The 20,466-nt window shown below is 43.3% G+C and overlaps 2 protein-coding genes and 1 long non-coding RNA gene across 8 annotated transcripts in view; 1 reads left to right on the top strand and 2 right to left on the bottom strand.

Moving 5' to 3' along the window:
• Window positions 1-583: 583 nt before the first annotated feature.
• On the bottom strand, window positions 584-2,351 carry esm1 (endothelial cell-specific molecule 1). Its single transcript, XM_028974348.1, has 3 exons — window positions 1,705-2,351; window positions 1,265-1,411; window positions 584-1,182 (listed from the first exon to the last, which is right to left on the bottom strand). The coding sequence occupies exons 1-3, from the start codon at window positions 2,012-2,014 to the stop codon at window positions 1,091-1,093; spliced, it is 549 nt and encodes a 182-aa protein (XP_028830181.1). The 5' UTR covers window positions 2,015-2,351; the 3' UTR covers window positions 584-1,090.
• Window positions 2,352-3,054: 703 nt separating this feature from the next.
• On the bottom strand, window positions 3,055-4,461 carry LOC114785403 (uncharacterized). Its single transcript, XR_003749058.1, has 2 exons — window positions 4,306-4,461; window positions 3,055-3,955 (listed from the first exon to the last, which is right to left on the bottom strand). It is a non-coding gene; the product is annotated as an uncharacterized LOC114785403 (long non-coding RNA).
• LOC114785402 (probable E3 ubiquitin-protein ligase HERC1) overlaps window positions 3,613-20,466 on the top strand; it is a 53,611-nt gene continuing 36,757 nt past the window's right edge. For all 6 annotated transcript variants that reach the window (XM_028971636.1, XM_028971632.1, XM_028971630.1 and 3 more), the window contains exons 1-16: window positions 3,613-3,939; window positions 12,001-13,022; window positions 14,357-14,452; window positions 14,962-15,144; window positions 15,404-15,715; window positions 16,396-16,492; window positions 16,596-16,739; window positions 16,829-16,956; window positions 17,188-17,332; window positions 17,442-17,613; window positions 17,883-18,017; window positions 18,582-18,747; window positions 18,990-19,115; window positions 19,278-19,487; window positions 19,682-19,834; window positions 20,146-20,278. In XM_028971636.1, coding sequence (XP_028827469.1) covers window positions 12,036-13,022; window positions 14,357-14,452; window positions 14,962-15,144; window positions 15,404-15,715; window positions 16,396-16,492; window positions 16,596-16,739; window positions 16,829-16,956; window positions 17,188-17,332; window positions 17,442-17,613; window positions 17,883-18,017; window positions 18,582-18,747; window positions 18,990-19,115; window positions 19,278-19,487; window positions 19,682-19,834; window positions 20,146-20,278 — 3,187 coding nt within the window. In that variant the 5' untranslated portion in view covers window positions 3,613-3,939; window positions 12,001-12,035. The remainder of the gene's footprint in view (window positions 3,940-12,000; window positions 13,023-14,356; window positions 14,453-14,961; window positions 15,145-15,403; window positions 15,716-16,395; window positions 16,493-16,595; window positions 16,740-16,828; window positions 16,957-17,187; window positions 17,333-17,441; window positions 17,614-17,882; window positions 18,018-18,581; window positions 18,748-18,989; window positions 19,116-19,277; window positions 19,488-19,681; window positions 19,835-20,145; window positions 20,279-20,466) is intronic.

The raw sequence follows: 20,466 nt of genomic DNA on the forward strand, positions 1-20,466 counted from the left end.
AGGCACTAGCGTAAAATATATCAACAAAGGGATGGTTTAAACAGGGTAGTTGTCATCAAAATGCCGAAATCTCACAATAAAGCAACAAAATAATAGGAAGTATGCGTATAAATATCACTGCGAGCAGTGATACGGTGAATGATGTTGGCATTTAAAGTACACGTTCAGAAAGAATTCCAACTAAGCTGAGTCGGAAACGCCATCATTTGGAGGCTACGGAGAGTGTCCGATGATGACGTGTGTCACTTGACAAATTCCAGAGGGTTTGAAATCCTGTCCCGCGGGCAGACACAACAACAACAGGAAGACGGGCCATTTTCACAGGTGTCAGGAAAGGCAGGAAATAAACAAGCTGGATGCTGGACAACAGGCGCATACAAAGGACCCCGGCGCGGTGAGGGCCGCTGCGGTTATTTTTACTTTAGGTTATTTTTCAGGGCACACTCTCAAGAGGACCGTTAGTTGGACAAGTCCAACATGAATTAGTGCGACTGAGTGGGGTTTATTCGCCACTCCTCATAAGTGAGCCACCTAATACCTGATGAATATATCTACAAAGTCAATAAAGAAAAGCCGAGCAAACTGATAAATGAAGCCAATTTGTTTTATTCCTGAAGCCATATACATTCTGGAGATAAACATAAATACAGAAGTACAAAGTCAGATAAGGGTGGGGGAAAGCAGCTTTTTTATAGAAGGCAGCAAGAGAAACTTTCCACTGAGGGCATAAAGACTAAATGATACCACACATTACAGTACTGTAGTAAATGTGCATTAACCCTGTAATGTAATCATCCGGCTATGATGTGCATAATTTATGCTGCTTCAGATGCACATGCTGATTGCGGATTTCTCAAACAAGAGTCCGTTGCATCTTGGAGAATCCAGATACTGATCTGCAAAGCAAGCTTCGAGGAAACCTTTGGTATAAAAGATTATCATCACTCCTATCGCCTCCCGAAGTACTGTATAAAAACCTCTGCATAATAATATTTTAGTGTTCAAACATAATAAAAAATATATCCTTTGTTAACCCTTTAATTTAATTTTGTGCTACATTCAGGTTGAATGAACTACGCTCAGCAGCCTGTCAGCGAGGATTGTGCCTCTTGGGGGCCGTGGATCTGTCTCTGTGTCGCTCGTCACCTTGACTGCCGCCATCCCCGGAGCCCATCTCATTCCCTGAAATGTAAAGGATCGCCACAGTAAATTGCAAACTGTCTGTAGAGGAAAAAAAAAAAAACATTCGACCTCCGGCACTCACCAGTGGTTCCCGCTGTCTTCGCCTTGTTTGCCATTTTCGTGAAGAACTTGAAGGTGAGACAAGCCCCGGTTTCTCGGTCGCAGATCCCACCGGCCTTGCAGCTGCACGTTTTCCTGCACTCTACGCCGTACGTCCCATACGTGCAGTCTGTGAAGGGGAGATGGAAGAGCTGTGTCACGCATTTAATGCTGGTGTTATTCATGGGAATCCACCAAAAGAACAAAAGAAACTGTACTCTGGTAATAGAACAGCATATATTATCGGCAGATTAATGGGCCCATTTTTGGGGGGGGGTAAAATGCTCACACGTGACACATAACTAAGCAACCCATATTTAGAATTGGATGCAATGAGGCAAAAAAATCGGCGGTGCTTAATATTTGATTTTTTTTATTTCTGCTTCTTTATTGTAAGGACGCGTCTCGCGCGCGCGCGCCTACCTCTGCACACGCCGTACTCGTCCCCGTAGTCGTCCTCGTCCTTGTAGAAGTCGCAGAAGAGTCCCGGGCCGCACTTGGCGCCGTGCACGCCGGACACGGTGCGGTAGCAGTGCTCGCCCCTCGCCGCCGCGCACACCCGGCAGCAGCCGCAGTCGTCCAGCACGGTGCGGCCGCAGCGCCGCGTGGAGCCGCACAGCGCGGCGTCGCAGCGCTCCGGGCAGCTCACCGCGTACTTGGCGCCTGCGCCCCACGCCGCGTCCGCCTGCCGCGGCACCAGCGCGAGCAGCGCGGCGACGAGAAGGGCGCGCATGGCGGCGGTGGCGGCGGCGGCGGAGGAGGAGACGTGATCCGGGCTGGTCCGCAGCGGGCGACTGGCTACGCGCGTCCGCTTTCGGCAACTTTGGTGTCGCGCATGGCGTGCCCCCCCTCGTCAGGGTTGTTGTCTGTTGGCCAGCACACACGCACACACACGCACTCGCACGCCGACCCCACCCCACCTCCGAGATGGGAGTGGAAGTTTAGGACGTTGACGTTTCGTGCGAAAGCAGCGGAGCGCCCGGCTGGCCCTTGACCTCGGGCTCCTGGCTCCCTGCGTGGCCCCTTGAAGCGACACCGTCCCCTTCACCATCGCCATGCCAAAGGTGACGGGGGTGAAGTGTTACAGCACAACAAGACACTCAACGTCGGCCACTCAACGCTTATAACAATAACGATCATTTAATAGTGAAAGTGAAGTGATTGTCACATGTGATACACAGCAGCACAGCACACAGTGCACACAGTGAAATTTGTCCTCTGCATTTAACCCATCACACTGAGTGAGAAGCGCCCGGGGAGCAGTGTGTGGGGACGGCGCTTTGCTCAGTGGCACCTCAGTGGTACCTTGGCAGATCGGGATTCGAACCAGCAACCTTCTGACTACGGGCCACCACTGCCCCTGATAACACTGATAACAACACTGTTGCTAATTATGGGAGACCTGAATCAGAATAAGTTATAAATATGTCTGTTTTATTTGCTGGCTAGGATGACCACCCACTAATTATCACCCATTGTCCAGTTTTCCACTCGCAGTTCCCCGGGAATGACCGCTCTGGTTTTGCGGGGATGAAACGACCGGCGATCAGGTCGCACGCGGCGTCGACCGGGAAAATGACAAGGAGCCTCAGGGAGTCACCGTGCGACTCTGTTAATTCTGAGATCTGGTTGATTTAAAGCGCCATCAGTGCTGGGCTTGAAAACTGGGCGTCGTTCGCCACCGAACTGTCACCGCAGCGTGTCTTGGCGTAGGACGGGCCACTTCCCGCTAGGGGGCGCACAAAACAAATAAACCAATAGACCATTCATTAGTGATGATGCCTTTTTTTTTTTTTTTTAATAAATACATTTCTATCGTGTTGATTAATCAAATTTTCAGGCCTTATATGTGCCAGTGGGAAACAGACATTCTGAAACTGCGCGAGAGCTTTAAACAAAATCGTGGAACATGCAAAAGGGTCAAAAGTACCAGATGTTAATATGGTCACTAATATAAAAATATAGCACAAATGGAACATACAAACTTCTTGTAAATTTTTCAAAGAATCTATAGGAATATCCATGCATTTTCGACATGTTGTCTTTTGTTATTTTGCCATTATTAAAAATTATGCAAAACGACAAATGGTTCAGTACTGAAACATTATATATTATATATATTAAATATGAACATTATATAATAGTAACGTTTAACTGGTCAGGTGTGACAGGCACCCAATTCGGAACTCGGGGACTCAGCGATCCACGTGACGTCTGGAGCGTAGGAACGCGCAAGGATTTCTGGGCTTCATAGACGCACAGTGTCTAGATTCCGCCCCCGTTTCCGTGGGCGGTCTGCGCGCTCCTTAAACCCAATGTCTATGCCCGAGTCTTTCATGGCAACAGTCCCGCCGCTAACCAGCTAGCTAGCGGGCTCCTTTCTCCCCTTTCCATTCGGAAAGCGCCACTTTGCCGGCGATATTCATTCGGAGACGGCGCACGAACCTAAAACGGCGTGCCAGTCCGAGCACGCCGCCCGCGGGGAGGTGTTTTCCAGCCATGACAGCTCGCCGGAGCCGCTCTGCTCTCTCCGCCTGTCGGAATTAAAGGCGCTTTGCGGCGGGGCAGTGGCAGCGCTAGCTTCGTAGCCGTGTGGCTAGCGGGGGGGTGGAGAAGCGGCGTGAGGCGGGCTGTGAATGACAGCCACAGGGCGGAGAGGTAAGACCGATTCACCCTTTGAAAAAAAAATACAATTGAAAACCAGGGATTAGTAATAAATAGCGACGTTGGAGCTCCGGTAAGGTGCGGGACCATTTCTGCACGCCCGCTTACACGAGACATGATTTGACATTCGGGCGCTGTGTTGAAATAGCTGTAATGTTAGCTGGGTGTGCTGACAGTCTAGCCTGCAGTATTGCCGCCTGGATGCTGTAATATTGCTGGATTTTCAGGCACAAGGTTAACACTAAATACGAAAAAATAATACTCGGATAAATAATAATGTCATTGTAACTGCATTTGTAATTGATAATACAACAGTCAGTCGTGTAATAAAAAACAACAAGAACAACAACAGAATTTTACCTAGATGTGTGTAGACATTGCAGATCCACTGATTGCAGATGCAGTGTTTATGGGATAATACCATAAATAGTTCACGACTAATGCCAGTCTGTACATGCATGTTGTTCTTAGTAAGAGCTGGCTTCAGTGGAAGAAAGCAGGTTAGGATATCCAGCATTCTGGGTGGTGAAGGAACAGGCCCTGGTCGCCGTCCAGACCTCTTTTTGAACCTGCACTTGTCAGTGTGTCGCCACCTTACTCTTTGGATGGTCGGTGTATGGGCTGTGGCGGTGCCAGTATGAAACTGGACTCGGCATTCTGCCGGGGCAAAGTTGATTCAGCTGCCAAGCATTTGCTACAAGGTGTTAAATCTGTGTGGCTCGTTGTTATTGCACTGTGTTGTCTTTGGTGTTGCTTACAGAGTTTAAATAGAAAAGAAGTCAGGATTTCCCAGTTAGAAATGCACCTGTCATTCTTTTGAGAAGTCTTGTTTTTGTTTTTTGTTTTTTTGCAGTGGAAATAATCAGGTTAAATATAAATTAATTATGTTTATTTATAATTAATGTCTAAATTAATTGTTGATTGATAGAAATAGGCAAAGCTGAACTAATGGGCTGCTGTGTAATATAATATCAACTTCCCCAATCTTTCTTTACCTGTAAGTAATATGTAATAAAGCGTTTTGCAGAGTTAATAATCAAGTCAAGTCAAGTCAGCTTTATTGTCAATTCTGCCACATGTACAGGACATGCAGAGAATTGAAATTACGTTACTCTCTGACCCATACAAGTAACATTAAATACAAAAACAGTAACAGTAACATTGAATACAAAGTATAAATACAATTAAAAAAAAAAAAAACACAATATACAATTTTAAAAACACCATATACAAATAAGGGCACATGGTGGAGAGTGCAAAACCAGGAGAGTGCAAAACCAATAGTGATGTAAGTGACAAGTAATGTAATGTTATTATAGCTGGGGAAGCAGCTGATGATGATCTTAGTATCAAGATGATAAGTCTAGATGTGGGTTGGGATCAGAATCCCATGAAACAGTAAATTATGATTTAACTATACTAACAATTCTGTTATTGCAGGATAGTTTTGTCTGATGCAATTATGTATAACTGAAGAAGAAGAATTGTTAAGTAAATTGTAATACATGTAATAAATTGTATTACATTTTTCTAATAGTCTTCAGTTCCTCCTGCTAAAATACCAGTTACGATGTTTCATCAACATTGAGGCAGAGGTGGCCTAGCGGCTAAGGAAGTCGACTTGTAACAAAGGGTTGCAGGGTCAAATCCTGAACTGCCAAGGTGTTATTGAGGTCCCCATGTGTAAAGTACCATCCTCACATACTGCTCCCTGGGACCTTTTCGTGGCCGCCCACTGCCAGGGTTCATACGGTCATTAAAAACCTGGGAAAGTCATGCAATTTAAAAAGATAAATTTCCAGGCCTTGAAAAGCTTTGGAATACAAAATAAACATATAAAGTTATGGAACAGTCATTGAAATTAGATTGACACATGAATTTATAACAAAGTACATAGGTCCTGTAAGACTGCACTAGAAACTGTGCTTGCTGTGTATCACAATGACAAAAGCAATCACTTTCACATTATCAATCCCACCTCAATGCTAAAATAGGCCATTATTTGTAAAGCAATTGACAATAACTTTATAACAACAAAACAACCTCAATTCAGGCCTATATGAAAACAGACACACACACATTTTACATTTACAGCATTTATCAGACGCCCTTATCCAGAGCGACTTACAATCAGCAGTCTTGCTCAGGGACGCAATGGTATTAAGTGGGATTTGGGTCTTTTGGTTCATAGGCGAGTGTGTTACCCACTAGGCTACTACCACCCCAGTTTACACACACACACACACACACACACATACAGGTATAACAGAAAGCCATTTGACCATACCAATGTCTTCTGAAGGGGCAATATGGCAAACACAGACTTAGTCAGGGACGTCACCGAGCAGTGGCCCCGTGATCAGAAGGTTGCCGGTTCGAATCCCAAACCGCCAAGGTACACTGCTCCCCTGTCACCTGTCATGGCTGCCCACTGGTCACCAAGGATGATGGGTTAAGAGCAGCAGTGTATCACAATGACAATCATTTCACTACTATTAAAGAAAACCTGATGGTCACTCTGTCAGAGCTACATAAAAACAACAGAGGTCCTCTGTGGACAGAGGAGAATCTCCTGCAGCAATCCACCAATATAGGCCTGTATGGTAGAATGGCCAGATGGAAGGCTTCCCTACAGTGAAGCATGGTGGTGTCATGTTTTTCATGTTTTTCAGCTGCAGGAACTGGGAGACTAGTCAGGATAGAGGCATAGAGGTGACATCTTGGATGGAAACCTGCTCCAGAGTGCTCTTGAACTCAGACTGGGGCGACAGTTTATCTTTCAGTTGGATGACGGCCCTAAGCACACAGCCAAGATGCCTTCAGGACAGCTCTGTGAATGTCCTTGTTGCGTGTGTAATTCTGAGGGGAAAAATTTATTTAATCAGTTTTGGAATAAGGCTGTAACATAACAAAATGTGGAAAAAGTGATGTGCTGTGAATACTTTCCAAAGTTTGCAGCATGTGCGCTTTCAAATGTACAAGAATATCTGGACCATGGACATAGGCGGGCCGTGCCCTTCACAATCTCTGATTGGTTTAGAATATGATTTGTTTCTAATATGTTTCTGTTGCTTGAACCACAGGGAGTTTATGGAGGCATTTTTCGCAGAAGGGCTAGTCGCAGGAGCGACCTCGCACAGTTGAGAAATTAGGTCGCATGTGGTCGCAAATTGGTTGCACTCTAGAACCTTGTTTTCGGCCACTCCAAATCCAGATTTTTCGATAGTTAAAGTCAGGTATTCCTAATCCACCCTGTCAAAATCCTTCTCAACATTGAGTGAAAGAATAATTTCTGCTTGCTGAGTAGAGGTGGTGGAATAAACCCAGTCTTTCATTGGGGTGTATTATATTAGAAATGAACCTTTCAAGGTGTTGAGACATTTTGTTTAGTATTTTTACTGACTAAGGCCGGGTCTAGTATACAGTTAAAATCACCCACACATATTCATGAAGGTAATTCTTATATATGACATAAAGTTTGCGAAGAAACAGGATGATTCCAGTTATGGCCATAAAGATGATTCAAAATTACTTGGTGGTTAAACAGTGTCCCAGACGCTATAACAATCCAACCATTCTCATAATGTGACACAAAATGAATGGAGTTTGAAGTGTTATTCTGGGTCCACATCATTATCTGCTAATGTTATTAGACATGTAAGCAACGCTTCACTGAAATTGTCAATCAAAGATGACCATGAGATTTTACTTGAAGGACTGACATTTAACCAAAGGACAAAGACCAAAAGAGAAGAAGAAAAAAAAGAAAAAGAATGAAAACTTAGGTCCTGGTTCCACCCAAAACATTAGATCTATAACTAGTTGGGGAATGTCGATTGTTGATGAAAGTGATAAGAAAGACTGGGCACAGATGCCTCACATTGGTTATTGTACATCTCTGTGCCAGCATGAGGTAGTTTACATTTTCTTGGGCTTTGGTTGGAGTTGAGAAGAGTTGCTCGTGTCCTTTCTAGGTGACTTTCAGGCGTGCTGGATACAGGATACCGAAACATACTCCCTCGACCTCCAGTTGTTTTTTGATGCCATTATATTCTGCCGTAGCTTTGACCATTCAAGAAGTGTAATCAGGGAAGACCGAGAGTCATTGCAGCCACTAAGATTGTGGCGTTTTTCCCTAGCAAGACACAAAGATGTTGATTAATTCATGGTGGTAGTGTAGATGGTCGATGACGACCCACATCTGCTCTCCAGGTAGAGTAGGGGGTTTTAATAATATAGGTGCCCTGTTCAACATCAGCTCATCTTCTAAGCCTAGTGCTTTTTTCAACAGCTGGTATTCGTCTGGATTTGATGATCCTCCTAGAACGTTACCTGTACGTTATACTGTAATAATTCCATCTTATTTTTCTCTGAAGGGTTACTACATCATCTATATATGTCGATAAGCCTCTTTTTTTATATCATCGTCCCATTCAGCATTGTATTGTGATGCCATAGCAGTGGAGATCACAATCTCAAATCTGCTCTCACTGACTTGACCTCTGTTATTATAGTCGACATTTCACGCTATGCCATTTTAAGATCTTTTTTCATCATTTCCTCTATCATTACGAATGAAGCGCAGCTCTTGCCTGAAGGTGTCTTGAAGTTGGATCGGCAGTTGCGGTTTCTTTTTCCTGCGGCCCTGCCAAAGTTGTTTGGGTCATGCTTTGAGTCTTCATGAACTTCTTAGCCATTTCTTTTCGTCAGGATTAAAGAGAAGTCTTTATCTACACAACCAACTGAAAAAAATCTCTCTCTCTCTCTCAGTTTACTAGTTCAGTTTCAGTTATATTCTGATAAAACTCCTTTTGCCCAGAAAACATGTCTGTTTACACCATCCCACAACAATTAAATTAGAGTTATAGAGAGCTTTGCAGCACAGATTTACATTTACATTTACAGCATTTATCAGACGCCCTTATCCAGAGCGACTTACAATCAGTAGTTACAGGGACAGTCCCCCCTGGAGCAATTTAGGGTTAAGTGTCTTGCTCAGGGACACAATGGTAGTAAGTGGGATTCGAACCCGGGTCTTCTGGTTCATAGGCGAGTGTGTTACCCACTAGGCTACGGTCAACCCGATCTTTGGGTTGACCGTAAATAATTACTATATTAATCTGTTGATATCTCAAGTCACCTTTTCATGCTGTATGGGATTTCACTTCAGAAAATGACTTATGGCTTCACTTTATATGTGCTTCTTGGTAGTGCATGATTATACTTAGCAACATGTAAGCTTATCCTCACCTACATTTGCATTGACAAATTGTAAATAACCAAGCTGCCTTGACAGCTTTGGATGTTTGAACAGAAAACCATGTGTTGAAGCTGACATTTGAACTTTTAGACACTACTTGCGTCCTTCAATATGTTACATCAGCGACCATTCCAAACAGTTTTGTCTGGGCATCTTGAGTTACATCCCTTGGTTTGGATCCCTTTGTGTCCCGTTATAGTGATGTAGTAGCCCTTGAGGTGCTTCCTGTTATTTTTACTTGTAGGAAACCATATAGGCCTGGCTGCTGGTATAAATTAATCGGGATCTGTGTTGAGCTCTTGGCAGCTGGAGGTGTTTGCATAATTCTGTGGCTCATGTAAAGAATGTTCACTTCTGCTTGGTCACGCCCTCCTCAAACCCCGCCCGATTGTGTCTGGACTGCTGCGCTCACAAGGAAGGGCTCTGGTTGACATTCACACTGCTTTTTTTTAGTCTCAGTCAGGGCTGTCCTATGTACTGTGAAGCCTTTCATCATCACCCCAGTGTACCCCAGGAAACAATAAAATCTGGAAAGGAAAATGACCTATAGTTGTTATCTGCAGGGAAAATCAGAAAAGGAATATTACAATTTTTCCAGGACTGTGCGATATGTTTCACCATCACATTGGTGTCTTCTTTCCACAGCCTGTGTCAGCAGTTAAATTTAATCTCTGGGCTGCAAAAGCAATTTTTAGCACAATGCTAGCGACTCGGCTCATTAGCAGGATCCAACCAGTGGTGCTATTTTAGACCAAATACATTTTTCAAGTATTTTTTAATTCCTGCCGGAGATGTATCTAGAATCTGCATCGTTTTGGATGTTTTGGACTGAGGAGACAGAACTGAGTATTAGGGGGTTGGAAAAGCTGGCCTGTGTATACAGAAATGTGCTTGGAGATGTGGGTAGGTGTACAGCATTTCTGTGCCTGTCACCTGATATTTGTAGGCGTGTGTGGCAAGCGATGGACGGGCATGTGACCATGTGTCTGATGTTAGAGCTCCAGTCTCTTGAGGGCTGGACTGTGGCGGGTGACAGGTGCTGGACAGCCTTGACATGACCCTGCCTCGGAAAGTGTCGCGAAATTATGCCACTGCAAGACAAGTTATTTTGCTTGCTTATCAGATTTAGTATACACTTTCCAAAAATATATAATGTGATACTGTGTAGTAGTAACATAAATGTGTGTAATATAATATGTGTAATTTAATAAGTACAGGAAGGAATTGATTATTTTCAACATTCTGTGACATATCAGTTTATATAGCCAGTATTGTTATCCATAACAGTTGGCATCAGTACTGATGCCAGTCATGTAGTGAGCTGTATCGAAAAGAAGTTAAGCAATGAACTAATTAAAACTGGTTCCACCTGCTTTCCTCTCTGCTCCTCCTTCAGCCGCCATGACCACAAAGCGGTGGCATGAATGGCCCAGTTACAGTTTAATCACTTTGACACATAATGCACTAGATTAGATTTAGTTAACACTGCTGATTAACACGTCACAATGCCTGAATGTACAAGGCCTGCTGACCCAATTTGTTCCCCACCCTTGATACAGGCAATGTGGCACCCTTCTATTAATTAAAAATGGCCTTGAGGGAAATAAGCAAATCATAGTCTTTTCTTTCCCTCTTGGGTGGAAAATCAAGTGCTTCTGTGGCTGATTCATTCCTGCGTGGCTATCGCACAGGAAATTCTCCACACAGCAGGAAAAAGCATATGATAGTGAGTCGATTTGCATAAGGATTACGTTATGATGAAGGTTCGAAAGTAAGTCTGTACATACGGGTAATGCTTTTGTGCAGGGGTTTCACAACCAAATTTCAACTTTTAAGCGGATTTGACATGCAGTTGCTATCTTGGGTAGAACAGTAGAAAATCATAGTTTTTAACATTCTTTGCTGTGCAAGAGTGTTAAGAATGAATACACTAAAACAAATTCCTCATATGTGTAAACATATCTGGCAATAAATCTGATTCTGAACTTAATATGTGTTATGTGGGAAAATATTCCACTTACAATGTTTATATATTTATATATATTGAGTATATAAGTATATTAATTAATGTATTTATGTATTATTTTATAATGTGGACACCCACAATCCCATTTATAATTTATAATTCATTCTGCACATGTATGTAGTACTTGTCGTGCCTTACTACTGGGTTGTTCAATGTACACAAAATCCATACAAGCAGTTTGAAAACTTGCCATGTGATGCACGGGAAACAGACAACTAGTCTCACACATTAAAATTATCGTCCTCAATAAAATTCTGTGAACTGTGAATAAGCATTCAGACAAAACTATTGCACCAAATATGTCAATGTATAATGGGTGTCAACACTTTAATAAAATAATGTTTATATAATACCAATATATGCAACTTAACCAAGATGATGTGATGCATGGGACAACAATGTCACTGGTCTCAAAGCTGCTCTTTTAACTGTTAAGTTTAACATATGATAGCCAGTACTACGAGTTAAAATGGTGCGTTGAATAGGAATTTACTGAAGTTATTTAAAAAATTACAATGTGAGAGGGAACAGTGTTTCAGATTTTTTAAATACATTGAAATTAAATGATGTTTCATATCTCCAGAGAACCACCCATTTAATGAATTAAAAAATCCATCTGGCAATGGTGATGATTACATTGACAGTTTAGCAGTTGAGTTGTCATATTACCTATTCTTTTTTTTTATTTTTATTTTTTAATGGACTAGTATGTAGTCAAGGGAATCTGCAATGTGATGCTATTCTCTTTTTCTCCCTGTCTCTCCTGCAGCTGTTGCCCACAGTGTCTGTGGATAATGATCAGATATGGTGCCTTCCCAGACCCATGTGATGTTGAAATGGCAGGAGCACCTGAACAGTGCCTGGGCCTCCGAGGACAGCGTGCAGACCACCACCCGCCACGGCGCAGCCTGCCTCTACAACAAGCTTCTGCAGAACAAGGAGGTGGTGGGCCTGGCCCAGCCAGTGCAGGACCTGATTGGCCCCCGGCTGCCAGACTTCCAGTATGAGAGCAACGCCGATGAGGAGCGGGAGGAGTACCTGTTGGCCCTGCTGCACAGCCAGCGCTGTCTGGCCCAGCGCATGCTGGCCCGCACCCCCTACGCCCTGGCCCTCCATCACAGATTAGTGGTGCTGCAGCGTGTCTTCTACGCCATCCACAGTAAATACCACGATCGCTTCCGGACTCCTCCTCCTGTCCCTCAACATGCACCTGGAGGGGAAGGTGGAGCCCTGGAGCCCTCCTTCGGGTTAGGGGCTGGGGTGGTGGGTCTGGAGCATTGGTTGCCTGGCGGTGGAGCTTCTCGTTCTAAGTCGGGCACCGACGTGCTGATTGAGATGGGGGTGCGGACTGGTCTGAGCCTCCTCTTTGCTCTACTGCAGCAGAACTGGCAGCAGGGGCGGCAGTTGGAAGCAGTGGGCGCACGTTTGGACGTGGGTGCAGCACTTTGCAATGACGTGCTGGCTACAGCCTGCTCTGTTCTGGCCTCCTTACCCCCCCTCTCCTTGGCCAACGAAAACAAGATCCCCAGTGTGGGGCTGGACTGCCTGGCGCAGGTGGCCGACTTCCTAAAGAAGACTGCCGTGAGTGGCTCCGGGGCCGACCTGGTGGGCAGGCGCTTGGCTCTGGAGCTGCTGCTAGGGCTGGCCGTACAGAGGGGTGCCCTGCGCTTCCTGCTGGAGTGGGTGGAGGTAGCGCTGGCTGCCTCTTCTTCGTCATCTTCAGGCTCAGATGGGGCAAGCATCGCCTATGAGCTCATCCATCAAACTCTTTTTCAGATGAGGCAATACTCGGTAAGATTATTCTAATTGGAACAGTTTGGTCATTAGAGCTATGGAAAATAATATTTTTTTAATGCCTTGTTTAACTCTTAAGATTCAGAAACAATGTAGAAAAAGAAAACCACTGATTTAATAAAAAATAAATTGCTTGATGATATAATATATTTACGATCTCAATCTAACATAATTAAGCATAACTTTGATTGTACCATGCATAACATACACAGTTATTAATTATGAAAAACTAATTAAATTGTTATAGTTTTACTTGGGTGGGAAAAATATAGGAAAAAAAATATTTCAAAATATATCACAAAGGTAAGTTGGACATTTTTTGGAGCAGAGTTTCTGCTGCTGCTGAGTTATATGAGCTTAAAGGCAGAAATATACTTGCTAATAACTAACTACGTATGTATGTACGCACAGTATGGACGCAATTATATCAGCACAATCGTTAACAACGCAACTCTTTACGGATACACATATGTAGCTCACATCAAGCATATTTCTGGCTTAATGCAGCAGTACAGTTGTAAAAAGCTCAGGATAAGCTCTCCATCTGATTTGGCCCACGCCTCACACTCAGCCCTTGTGCATTAGAAGCGTCCTTATTACACTTTTTAGAACACTTGCCCTTCATATCCATGAATGTCAGAGCGGAGATGAGAGTGAGGCAGCAAGCAGCAGCAGCAACATTTCTCCTTGCACTAAATCACATTTTGCCTTTCATTTGACAGGCCTTCTGGCTGCTTGCCCTCCCCTGAGTGTTCAGCTCAGTGCGTCTATATGATTTACTCATCTCTTAATCTGTGGGAGATGTTCCACCAGAAGCTTTTTATGTATGATGCCATAAAGGACTCCACAACACATTATTTGTCTGCTGGCATCCATCTACTGTGCTTTTCATGAACCTAATGTTTTGCTCTGGCCAATATTTCATACAGCCATTAAAGGTTTTGCAGCTATCAGAATGAGTGAAAAGCTTTTTTTATGTCTGGACACCCATCTAAAGGTCAAAAGGTCACCCATCTAAAAAGTCAAAGTGAAGTGATTGTGATACACAGCAAATGGTGCACACAGTGAAATTTGTCCTCTGCATTTAACCCATCACCCTTAGTGAGCAGTGGGCAGCCATGACAGGCACCTGGGGAGCAGTGTGTGGGGACAGTGCTTTGCTCAGTGGCACCTTGGCGGATCAGGATTCGAACCGCCAACCTTCTGATAACGGGGCTGCTTCCTTAACCGCTAAGCCACCACTGCCCCTATTCTTTCTCAGAGTCACATGTCCACCTTTAGTGTACCTTTAAAAACCTGATTAGTAACAGCTATGTGTTTACCTCCCTCAGGGTTTCCGTGGAGATTCTGCTAACACTCAGGTGCTGAAGAAGGATGCGGATGGGCTGTGTAGCCTCTCCCACTCCGCCCTGTGTCTCTTTGAGGAGGTGTGGTCCCATGAGTTCTCTCACCTTCTGCTGTGTGAAAATGCTTCTCAACAATAAAGTGTCAGATGGTGAATGCTGCTTGTTTGCATGTGTACAGCATTAATATGCCATGAAAGGCAGGCTGCAGCATTCATCCAACATTTTATACTGGTTCTTTGCCGAGAAGTTTTCTTTTTCATCTCACTGATGATACAGAACAACAATTTATCAGATTTTGATATTGTGAAAAGAACATCCACTGCATCAGACTACTAGAAAATGAATTACTGCTTAATGTGAAATTTATGATGTGATCATTATCATCAGTTCTGTGAATTATTCTGATGTGTGATTATTCTTCAGAAGTATTTCTTCATGTTTGGTTATTAATATAATAGATGTGTGAAAATGTCAGATTTCATTATTTCCACATGGTTACACATTAATGTTACATTGCATTGCAGTACATTGGGATGCTTTCTCTGATACAAGATTAATTCCTGGATTTAATTTCCCTTCATCTTCTACAGATCTGTAACCTGGCCTCTAACTGTCTGTGCTCCTGCAGCACGGGTGCTGCCAGCACTGGCAACGAGGGTGACTCTGTCATGGTGTACGTTTGGGGCAGCAACAGTAGCCACCAGCTGGCTGAGGGCACCCTGGAGAAGATCCTCCAGCCCAAGTTGGCTCAGGGCTTCAGCGATGCCCAGATGGTGGGGACATGACCTATTTTGTACGCCACAAGTTTAATTATACACCAGAATAACAGATAACCTGTTCTGTTTGGCTGTCCGAGGTTATGACTGTTTTTTCCCTCTTCCATACAACATTGAAATGCTATTTGAAAGGCATGACACACACACATTTAGAGGATATTACACGGATTGAGATAGACTAGTTGCTTTTGAAGTTTATGTGGCTTCCAGTTTATAATGGCAAAACTAATGAGCTTTTGTTTGTGTTTGTGGTCAGATTGAAGCAGGGCAATATTGCACATTCTCTGTGTCTGCTGATGGCTCGGTGAAAGCTTGTGGGAAGGGTAGTTATGGGCGTCTGGGCCTGGGAGATTCCAACAATCAGTCCATGCCCAAGAAACTGGTGCTGGACCCACCACGGTGTATGCGGAAAGTGTCGTCATCAAAAGGCTCAGATGGTCACACGCTGGCAGTGACAGTTGAGGGAGAGGTCTTCAGCTGGGGGGATGGTGACTATGGCAAACTGGGACATGGAAACAGTGCCACCCAGAAATATCCCAAGATCATCCAGGGTCCACTGCTGGGAAAGGTGGGTATTAAAAATTAAGTGAGCTGTGATATGTGATGTATTTCTCAAAATCTTAATGACTATTGAAAATATAATTAAACTGTTTTTAAAAACTATTTACTTATATAACACTTTTTGATTAATTATTATTGTAGAGATTTTAGAGAGAGTTTTTGAATGAAGCCAATTAAAAATTTCAAACAACTTGGCCAACAAAAGCACTGTGACTAAATAATGTTATATTCATACTATAATTACTTAATGTAAGAAAATGTAATCATTTTGTCAATTAATCAAAGTCAAGAAGCAACAACTCACCCAAATTAAATAAAAGATATCAAAGAGACAGTGTGTCTCTGCTAGAGTTCTTAGTGATGCACAACTCTTCCATTTGTCATCATGAGGGATGTTATCTAAGAAGCGCAACCAAGATGTGGCCGACAGCCCCAAGTAATTCCGTGTTCCAATTAGACCAAGGCTTGAAACTACACATGGCACAAACTGTTGGCCTACCAATTTTAAAATGTTATGCAACGAGACCTAATGTGGTTCCTAGGCCAGGCTTGGGACATGCCTGAAATACTGTGATACTCTTGTTATTGGCAGCAATGTGGAGTTACATCTTTTTCAAATGCTTTATACTTCCAGATTTGCCACGGATACATTTCCTTACATCCTATTTCCTCTCTGTGCTGTGACAGGTTGTGGTGTGTGTGTCTGCGGGATACAGGCACAGTGCAGCTGTGACAAATGATGGTGAACTCTACACTTGGGGGGAAGGAGACTTTGGACGACTCGGTACACATTCACCCAGGAATATCCAATTTATGTCCAAGCCTTCAGTATGTTTTTTTTTCAAGTGCTGAGAAGTGTTTACTTATTTTCTGCCATGTCTCCACAGGTCACAGTGACAGCCATAGTCGCAACGTGCCCACTTTGGTAAAGGACATCAGTGGTGTTGGCCAGGCAGCCTGTGGGAGCTCCCACACCATCGTTGTCGCTCAGGATGGACGCATTGTCTGGTCATTTGGAGGGGGAGACAATGGTAGAACTTATTTTATTTTTTTTTACTTTTTATGAGGTGAGCTTGAGTCTGTTGAATTTATTTTCTATGTTTGTGTTCCACCCTCACAGGTAAACTGGGGCACGGAGACACAAACCGTGTATATCGACCCAAGGTCGTGGAAGCATTGCACGGTTACATTATCAGAAAAGTGTGTGCAGGGAGCCAGTCGTCTTTGGCTTTGACTTCTGCTGGTCAGGTACATACACACACATTGTGAGCACCATGTTAATAATTATATAACATAAGAATTATATATGCATAATTACCTGTTTGACACATTCCTAATAAATTCCCTAATTCCTAATGAGGACCTGAAAGTTCTGGCTCTCACTTACATATTATGCATGCTAAAATGTTACATAAATACTCATGTCTAGACCTGTGTGTACCTGATAGTCAGTCTCAAATCTGTGTCTTGTTGGGACAGGTATTTGCTTGGGGCTGTGGTTCGTGTCTTGGTTGTGGCTCTTCTGAGACAACATCCCTCAGGCCTCGACTAATCGAAGAGTTGAGCGTGACTAAGATCATTGACATCTCCTGTGGAGACAGTCACTGTCTGGCTTTGTCTCATGGTGGGAACACTGAGACCTCTCTGGCTCTTATTGCCTTTACATTGATTATGCTGTTCTCTCAGTTTTATATTTACATTTTTGTCTCACCCAATATGTTTTTCCTCTTCAGAAAACGAGGTCTATGCATGGGGAAACAATGCCATGGGGCAGTGTGGGCAGGGCCACACCTCAACACCTGTCACAAAACCCAAGAAAGTGATTGGCCTTGAGGGAATATCCATCCAGCAGATAACTGCTGGCACCTCCCACAGCTTAGCATGGACTGCAGTTCCCACAGACAGGTAGTTTTTGGTTTATCCATCCACATTCCCAGATGTAAGGCCAAACATAAATAATCTGCGGCAAGTACTGTTGAGTTCTGCCAATGCTGTGTCAGAGTACCTCCAGCACCTGATCGTTAATTAATATGTGAAATGGAAGAGTTTGGCATTGCTCTAGGAGTGTGTATGACAAAAATTAATTGGGTCTGACCAGTCTTGCAGTTTAGGAAAAACTTGTGTGTCTATGCACATACGTACGGGTTTTTGATTGTCTTTCTCCTGGCTGGCAGGCAGTTGGTGGCTTGGCACAGGCCTTTCTGTGTGGATCTTGAGGAGAGCACCTTCACCTACCTGCGCAGCTTTCTGGAGCACTACTGCAATGGTATCAGTGAGAGCACGCCACCGCCACCTTTCACATCAAAGAGGTGATACAACACATCAACGGGCAAATATACACAATAATACAAATATATATCCACACAGTACTACACTGATCTCTGACACAGATACACACACAGTTAATCATTACTCAAGTACAAATAAACTCTCTGAACACTACTCCAAGGTTGACAGCATGAATGCCAGCCGATGCATTGGACTAGAATCAATGAAATAGTAGTTACAAAAGTAAAAGATTCTTAAGGCTCAATTCACATATACACTGCTCAAAAAAATAAAGCAAACACAAAGACATCCTAGATCTGAATTAATGAAATATTCTTATTAAATACTGACAACAAATTCACACTAAATTATCGATGGAAATCAAATCAACCCATTGAGGTCTGGATTTGGACTCACACTCAAAAGTAAAGTGGAAAAACACTACAGGCTCCATGAATATGTTCCCAGTCTGAAGTAATGTAAGTAAGGACTCAAGGATAGTCCTTACAGGCAGGAAGGACAGGAAAAACATGGATCCATGAAGGTCCACTCTCAGCACATCCATCCTTTTTATATTTAGAAATGTTTTTTTATCTACACTACAGGGAGCATCATCAGTTTGTTTTGCTGTGCATGAAGTTGCTATCCATCCACCTGTCCCTTGCCCATGCGGGAGGCACTGGGGCAACAGTACTAGGAACCCAAGGGAGACCCCTGCGAAACCTTCTCTTCAGGCTTATAGACTCCAGTGTGCCAGAGTCGATACAACAGGTATAGCAGATGCATGAGAATGCATGAGATTTGACATCATAAACTTATAAACATACAAATATGGTTTTGTTCAAATTATATTGTACAATCATTTTTGTATCAGATCAGCTTACAATTAAAAACAGAGACAGCAGGCGTGTGTGTGTTCTGATGTAAGTTATATTAGTCATGTCATAATTTTTATTTTTCTCAACCCTTCTCTCATCTCTCTTTTTACTTTTTTCTTTTAATTTTTTCCCTAGGCGGTGATGAGTACACTCTCCATCGGAGCGTCTCTTCTTCTGCCTCCCCTCAGGGAGAGAACCGAACTCCTACACTCACTCCTACCTCAGGGCCCAGAGAGCTGGGAGAGCCTCTCTAAAGGCCAGGTACACACACGCACAGTGCCGCATTTACATGTACTGAGAAGTTCAGAATTATTTTTGATCACAAACCTTTTATTACATTTTTCATCTGAGCACATTTACAATACATAAATTTACAATACAATACAAGGCAGCTTCTTAATCAGGCCTGTGTCTCCTCTTCAGCGTCTGCAGCTGGACATGGTACTGAACAGTCTGCAGGAGCAATCTCATGTGGCCTCTCTCCTGGGCTACAGTTCTCCAGGGGAACTCACTGCTGGCCTTTCTCCAGCCCCTGTACACAAACACCTTACTCCCAACAGTGAGGCTCCAGAACACCTCCACCTTGCTGAGGTTCTACTGAAGACCCTTCTGCTTAGTATTGGTTTCTACACGGTAAGAATCATGGGGAAATTAATTACATGAGCATATGTCAATGTCAATCATTGAACTCTATTTAAGTGATTGTGGCTCTAGGTAGAAATATTTGGGTTTAAAGCTAAGTTCACCACTACCAGTATTATTTTGTGCTCTCAGCCCATTAGTGTCTTAACTGCTGAGTAATGTGAAATGCATGGCTGTGTGTGCAGGAACGTGCTTTTGGGGAGTTGGAAAAGAACAGTGATAAGCAGCAGCACAGTCAGACCCAGAGGCAAACCGAGCCTCCATCACACTTCCACCATCTACTGTCTGCACTTCATAAGCACCTATTTGCCCACTGCTACATCTTTACCACCTCAGAGGTATTTTTTCTGTGACTTTGTCTGTAGTGGTGCATTCTACTACTTCTGGTGTTTTTGTTGTCATTCTCATCCAAAAATACCAAAGAATAAGCACTAATGTAACTTAATATTGTTGCTAATGTAAGATTGTGAAAATATATAATTTCAGGTCTTGTTAAACAAAATACCTTGTTTTAGATCGTATCTACTTTTAAGAGTTGCCTAAAACTTTTGCACAGTTGGCCCACTGCATATTCACAATATCAACACTTCAATTGTATCATTCCAACAGTTGTAGATGTGTTTATTTGAGAATTTGTGTGTTTTTTCAGGATGACAGCAGTGTGACATTGCTCCATAAGCACTTGCGCCTGCTGCTGCCATATGCAGCTGATACCTTCAGGAGGTCTACAATACTGCTGGAGGAGAGCTCTCTGGACAAGCATGTCATTCAGAAACTGCACAGTAGGTCAACTCACAGCATGTGGAATCTGCCTTGTCACTGCTTGTCACTTCCTGTCATACTGTTATCCCTGCCACATTTGTTAAATGTGTAGAGAAATTAATGTTCCTCTGTAGTCATGCTAGTGTACATTGTGGTTTTGCATAAGGGTTATGGTGGCTAAAAGAAGAGATACTGTTTTTATTTGTTA

Source organism: Denticeps clupeoides, chromosome 3, assembly GCF_900700375.1.
Source record: "Denticeps clupeoides chromosome 3, fDenClu1.1, whole genome shotgun sequence".
NCBI classification, from domain to species: Eukaryota; Metazoa; Chordata; class Actinopteri; order Clupeiformes; family Denticipitidae; genus Denticeps; species Denticeps clupeoides.